This window comes from Strix uralensis, chromosome 4, assembly GCF_047716275.1.
Source record: "Strix uralensis isolate ZFMK-TIS-50842 chromosome 4, bStrUra1, whole genome shotgun sequence".
NCBI lineage: Eukaryota > Metazoa > Chordata > Aves > Strigiformes > Strigidae > Strix > Strix uralensis.
In genome coordinates, this window is record NC_133975.1 from 107,270,968 (window position 1) to 107,277,383 (window position 6,416).

At 50.9% G+C, this 6,416-nt stretch overlaps 2 protein-coding genes across 5 annotated transcripts; one reads left to right on the top strand and one right to left on the bottom strand.

Moving 5' to 3' along the window:
* Positions 1 to 56: 56 nt before the first annotated feature.
* Positions 57 to 1,325, bottom strand: ACYP1 (acylphosphatase 1). Of its 2 annotated transcripts, XR_012628919.1 has the most exons (3): positions 1,197 to 1,313; positions 828 to 916; positions 592 to 725 (listed from the first exon to the last, which is right to left on the bottom strand). XR_012628919.1 is itself a non-coding variant. In XM_074868422.1 (2 exons), the coding sequence occupies exons 1-2, from the start codon at positions 1,278 to 1,280 to the stop codon at positions 510 to 512; spliced, it is 300 nt and encodes a 99-aa protein (XP_074724523.1). In that variant the 5' UTR covers positions 1,281 to 1,325; the 3' UTR covers positions 57 to 509. The 2 variants fall into 2 exon arrangements, 1 of the variants encoding a protein (XP_074724523.1); XM_074868422.1 differs by lacking the exon at positions 828 to 916 and having other exon boundaries at positions 57 to 725; positions 1,197 to 1,325.
* A 174-nt stretch (positions 1,326 to 1,499) lies between these two features.
* On the top strand, positions 1,500 to 5,575 carry ZC2HC1C (zinc finger C2HC-type containing 1C). 3 transcript variants are annotated; one of them, XM_074868423.1, is made up of 3 exons: positions 1,500 to 1,804; positions 2,311 to 3,544; positions 4,232 to 5,575. In XM_074868423.1, exons 2-3 carry the CDS (start codon positions 2,318 to 2,320, stop codon positions 4,496 to 4,498), a joined length of 1,494 nt encoding a protein of 497 aa, XP_074724524.1. In that variant the 5' UTR covers positions 1,500 to 1,804; positions 2,311 to 2,317; the 3' UTR covers positions 4,499 to 5,575. The 3 variants fall into 3 exon arrangements, with proteins under 3 accessions (XP_074724524.1, XP_074724526.1, XP_074724527.1); XM_074868425.1 differs by lacking the exon at positions 1,500 to 1,804 and adding an exon at positions 1,851 to 2,024; XM_074868426.1 differs by lacking the exon at positions 1,500 to 1,804 and having other exon boundaries at positions 2,289 to 3,544.
* Positions 5,576 to 6,416: the final 841 nt, after the last annotated feature.

The window sequence follows — 6,416 nt, forward strand, 5'->3', positions numbered from 1 at the left end:
GGGCTGCGATCCACTCAACCCCCACACGACACACCACACCCGTCCCACACAAGAAAGAAGCTTCAAGCAATTTTATTCTAAAGAAAAAATAACAGTTCTGGGAAAAAAATAGATTGCTTCATACTGGCATTTAGAGCACTGAAATAATGTTTTTAGCAGTTTTTCATATCACCACTGATTCCACGATTTGCTTCACGTGAGTGCAACATCACACAAATTACCGATTTCACTCATGTACAACCACTCGCACCACACCATGCACAGACATCCACAAACAAAGAGCCTGTGTCCCTCATCAGCCTCTTTATAAAGACAGCACCGCTCTTCCTCTACCTGTCAAACTTCTGTGAAAGGCTGAGTTAGACTAACAGTACAACAAACAAATAAATTAGAAATGTAATAAAATAAACTTCTGTAGAGCTGAATATTGTCTGACTGAACGAACGGGGAAGAAGGGAAACGTTGTGAGGGCAGCTCACACGCCAGATTTTGCTCCTTCCTTGGCAAAGTTATTGCAAAATCTTGAAGTCTTGGTGCTCCAGTGCCACGATCTTCTTCTCATTGCTGAACTCTGCTTGGCTGATGCAGGACTGGGGACTTCCTATCTTCCTGAGCCATTCCTGCATCTCCCGCACCCTGGCAGCTGGACCCTGAATTTGTCCTTGCACGGTGCCGTGGCTAGTATTCTGGACCCAACCAACGAGTCCTAGTCTCTTAGCCTCCTTCTGAGAAGACAATGCAGAGCAAAATGAGATTAATCTGAACTGCAAAAGAGCTACAGAATGACATTCACATACAGGAGTCAGTTTTATAAGTATGACACAGACCTCTAAGGAAATTCCTGTGGCTCAGGTGCAGGAAAGAGCAGAGGATTCACCCGGCTACTCATTATATTCTTTCACGTGAAAAGCTGGGTCTGAAACGCACTTTTCAGTCGTGCTTACATAATGCTGCACAGGCTGCCAGCAGCACTGGGAGACAACCACCCCCACTCAGAGGCGACCGGAGCCCAGGCTGTGGCCGTCACCCCGGCCGGCCGTGGCTCAGCCCCACTGGGGCGCCCACAGGAGCCGCCGCAGCCCCGGCAGCACTGGCAGAGAGTACCACGCACCCCGGCAGACAGACAGACAGACTGGCTGGTAGACAGGCTGCCCCTCAGGAAGGGCTGCGCCGCGGGACCACGCCACGCCACGCACCTGGGTGTACTTGCGGAAGAAAACGCCCTGCACCCTGCCGGACACCTCGTAGTCCACGGAGAACAGGCCCTCGCCCTCCGCCATGGCGACAGCGCCGCCGCCTCCTCCTCCTCCTCCTCCCGCCGTCGCCACACGCCTCAGTGCGCCTGCGCAGCACGGCCCGCAGTGGGGGCACGGCCCTGCCCGCCCCCGTGAGCAGTGAAGAGCCAGAACCCGCGAGAGGCGGGGATGGGCTGGCCCCGCCTTCACCGCCTCATGAATCATAATAGCGACCCGCCCGCCGGCCCGCGGCCCCCGCCCGGCCATGGAGGCGCGGTCCTCCACAGAGCAGAGCGGAACGGGAGGTGGCGGTGGAACCATAGAGAAGACGCCCAGCGGCGAGAGCGGCGCAGGAACTGGCATCCGCGTGCCTGTCTCCAGGCAACAGCCGTCAACACGGCACCCGGGGCGATGGGCAGAGCTCCGCGTTGCCACGAGACGCGGCGGGAGGGCAGGAGCAGGAGGAGCAGGAGTCGTGTCTCTCGGGCGATGCCGGGCCGATAAGCCTAAACGGGTGGCGACGCAGCTTGCCGAGGAGGCTGGGCGCAGCGCCGGCCGCAGCCCCGCAGGTAACTCCCGCTCGCCCCGTGCCGCCGCCCGTGGGGCCGGCCCGCGGCGTGGGTACCTGACACACTTCGGGGATGTGGTAGAACGAGCCACGGGAAGACTGTACTGAGCTTTACCGGACGTCTGCGTGTCAGACCTGTGTGCCCCACTGGTGGATCTACAATGCCAAAACTGAAGGGACATGTTGTGCGAAACACCGTGGGGGAGTATAACAATTTCTCTGTCAGTACTGCATATTTCTGCTGCTACCATGATAAGACAGGGCTCAGACAGCAAGCAAAATAAAAACATACCTTATTTCTGGCTGCATAAACGATTGGGGCTGGAACAGGTGGCATGGGAGCTCCCTAGATGAAAGGAGTGTAAAGATTTACAGAACCCAGAGAAGTTACAAAACCTTTGCTAGTATTTATTGTAGCCTCTAGGTGTAGACTGTACAGAGAAAATTTGTCCAGTTTTGGATAAGATAGTCTGTGATGACTGCTTCTAACATCAGGCTCTTTCTTAGGCACTGAATGGCTTTGTTTCCACCGGTGGATTCTGTGATGGCAGCTACTAAGCTTGTTCCCAGTTCCCAGCTGGAACACCAAAAGCACAACCTTCAGCATGAACTCATACCTGACAAAGAGGAAAGTTTAAAGGACCTGTATGTCCAAAAGACCCGAAGCTATTCGTATTCTCTTTCTACAGAAAAGAGTCAATACAGCTCTGGGCATGGAGGCTTCTGTTCAGCTGGACTGCAGAGCAAGCATCTCACCAGCCAGACCAAGACTCTGCCAGCTAAATCAGTAGCCAGACGGAAAGAAGGAGTGGACCGTGCATATCCCCTGAAACCAATTTTCCACCAGAAGGGTGTGAGTGTTCCAGTGGTCAACACAGCACAGCTTGGAAGTTCCCCATACATGGAGGAAGCTCCAAATAGTAGGCCTAGCTCAATGAACAAAGGGAAGGCTCCAGCAGGGAGGCCTCAGCTAGCCGCAGTGCTGTCTCCTTGGACAGCAGAGCCTAAACTGTCAGCCTCCCATCTACACAGGAGAGAGCTGGCCTACATCCTAAAGTTGGAGGCAGAGGGACAGAACCTGGAAGAGGAAATTCAAAAGAAAAAGGCCCTCCTCAGAGAGAAGCTGAGGAGAACAAAGGAGGAGCTTAGGAGGATTCAAAGAGAGAAGGAGCTTGTCGAGGCAAAGGAGAGAAGAGACAGAGAAGTGGAGAGGACCCATGAGCGAAAGGCCACAAGACACCCTGAAGAGAAAACTCTCAGAGTTGCAGTCAGGCCAGGTGATGGGGTGTTCGGGGGGGTGCAGTCTGCAGAGGTCACTATCCCCAAGCCTGGCATCACCCTCCACCCCCAAGAGCTGGCTATGGGGAAACTCAAGAAGGAGCGGCTGGTGGCCAACAACAGCAAAATTCGAGACCACATATCCATGGAGTGTTTAGCCTCTTGTTCAGAGCTGGCCCCAAAACATAGCCCTTCTCCCTCTGCCCTCTCAGACCGAGATTCTGGTGACCACCCATCCACAGAGGTGCTGTACACGCAGGCTGACAGTGCTGTGGGGCAGGGGGGACTTCAACAGTGCAGCTTCTGTGGACGTAAGTTTCTCTTCACCAGGCTCGAGAAGCACATGAGTATCTGCAGCAAGAGCCAAGGATCCAAGAGGAAAGTGTTTGACTCCAGCAAGGCCAGAGCTAGGGGCACAGAACTGGAACAGTATCAGCAGTGGAAGAGCTCAGAGAGCCCTCAGGTAACGTGTAGTCCCTTTGCCTCCCTTGATCCACATCTACTGCTCGCATTCCTTCCACCTTGACATCTAATTCTGACTGAGATGCGAGCGCCTTCCTCTGTACACGGGTCTAAGGGATACAATCCAGCTATTCCCTCTGAAAGGTTCTTGCCAAATGGATAAATAGATCCATTTGAAATCTAACAGATGGGAGGGCAGGGGTCCTAACTGACTCATCTTTGTAATGTGTCAAGGGTGTACTCCTGGAGAAAGCTCACTCCTTGCTGTAGTCAGGTGCTCAGGATGCAGACAGCGTCTGCTGCAGTAAAACTCTGTGGCATTAGGGGCTGCAGGGAACTGACTGAAAACCCAGGTAATAACACAGGCTATTAAAATGAAGGCAGTGGAAACATGCAGCTCTGTTCCTGCAAAGCAGCTACAGCAACCCTTTCCAGTTCCTCGGCCCTACTGCTTGCTTTTCTGGTTATTCTCCAGCTCTAAGTATTGATGAATCCATCGGTATTTCCTTGAAATCCCCCTCGGTGGAGGTCTTTTTGATCCCCTTCATGGGACTCAGCTTCTCAGGGAGGGTTTTACATCAGCAGTGAATGCCCAGGGACAGGTCACCTGAGTTGGACCCTGAGTGTAAGACTGAGAATGGAGGCTGGCAGTGGTGTCAGCTGCTCTGACTGCCTTTTCGTTCTGCAGAATAAACCACCCAGAAGAAACAACTGGAGACAGAAGCATGAGGTTTTCATCCAGACCCTGTGCCAGGCCCGGCAGGTGCAGCAGATCCTCTCCACGGGAGGGAAGGTGTCTGACCTGCCCCCCTTGCCTCCCATCGACAGTGCAGAGTACATTGCCTGCCCCTACTGCAGACGCCGATTTGCTCCCCAAGCAGCTGAGAGACATATTCCCAAATGCAAAACCATCAAGAATAGGCCCCCTCCCCCATCGCAGAGGAGGCGCTGCTGAGGCAGTCTCCAACTGTACCTGCTGCTGTGATTCCCTCCCTACCTGTTTTCTGTCAGGTTTCCAGCCACAGACACTTGCACTTTCTCTACTCTCAGCACATCCTGTGAGCGTTGAGCTTGTGTGCAGAGCAAGTGAACAGCTCAGGACGTATAAGCAGAATTCTAGAACCTGTGTATGTTGACCTGTGTCCTGGGTTGTCCCACACGGGATGCTCCTCCAGGGGCCACTTCTCCCATCCAGCAAGCTCATCGCTACAGGCTGCCAGCAGGACAGCAGCGGGGAGCAAACGAGCCATCAGAAAGGGGCTGTTCTTCACAATCCTATTTTGCCTGTAGGTTAGGGATGCTTGGACTTTTTTCTTTTGTAACAGCTAGTGGTGTCTGATGTGAAGAGAACTGCTCTCCTTTAGCTCATCAGTGGCTGCAGACTCCATTTTTTTCCTTCTCCAAAAGCATAGAGTAGTGCTGTTCATGAGAAGAGCTGGGCCAAACAGAGCATCTGCCTTTTGTTTGCTCTACTGCTCTGTAGGTGCAGACGTTCACCCCTGGACGTGCTAAGAGTGACAGTGGTTCTGGGTGGTGTAGCATTTTTATTATACCTACCTACAAGAGATTGAGATGCAATGGGTGCCTCTTTTTTGCCACAGAAAGGACTCTACAGTCTTCTAAACTGTTTAGCATTTAGACAAAGGATTTGGAAAAGTCAGACAGAGGGAGGGAAGGAAGCTATTAGCAGTTAACTTTTTTGCAGCACGCAGACTGCTGTATTCTTTTGTCCTTAGTATCTGCGCTAGACAACAGGATCCAGAGCTGCTGCTTGGTCATTGCTCGTGCTGTCCCATTTGTTGTAGCATGGTTCGTTTGAATAATGAAAGCTGTGTAGGTAGGTTTATTCCACACTTGGTCTGCAGCAGCGAAGAGTTTATTTAGATGCTTTTCTAGAATGCTGGTGACAATCCTGGGGCTACATCTTACCAGCTGAAGATCTATAACATTACCATTTAGAAATCCAGTGTGACATTGTTTGAATTAGAAAAGAAGAACCACAAGGAGTATTATTAAATACTTCCTCAACACAAGAAGCTCAGGATCAGAAATTCAGGGGGCTAGAAAAGCTAGCAGTAGCTGGCACTTGCTGTTTGAGTCCATATGTCAATTCACGTGCATAGAACAGCAGAGATACTCCAAACCAGCCAGGCCCCTGAAGCAACAGAACCACCATCCCAGCGTCTTAGTTACCACGTACAATAGCTGGGACTCAGAGTTGGGAAAGGGCGGAAGAAGAAATATTTAATTAAAGAATAATGCCACACAAGATCAAAAATAGGTCATGAATAAGCTCAGACTGGAAATTAGGTTTCTAAGTAGGAGAGGAGTGAGGTCATGGAAAAACCTTCCAAACAGATTAGCACAGGCAGGGAACCTACATTGTTTCAAGATGGACTTGGACAAGATTATGGAGGAGCATATGGCAGGAGTTAGCAAGTAAGAACCATGATACAGAGTATTTGTTCCTATCTCCAGGCTTCTTGTATAAAGTGCAAAGGACAGATCAGGGACAGTTCTGTACCTCAGTGTATCACTTCCAGGAACAGAGAAGGAATTTCCTTCCCATGGCAACCTTCCCTTGATTCCTAATTTGGCTTCTGATTTATTTTTAATTTCCATCCAAAATGTTTAAGAATTGCTACAGTTAGAAAAGCCAAACACCCAACTCCCCCAGACAGTACACTAAGGAACTTCACATCAGAAAAACCTGTTAGCTGTTTCACTCATATGTTCAGGATTAAATCAACAATTAGATTTAATATAAAAAAATGGAGTTTTCCTGCAGGCCAAGTTGCTGGGGACCTCTAAAACACAAGGCCTGTACCCTTCCTTGAGTCATCTGCTTATTTTCATCTTCATTGTTGCAATGG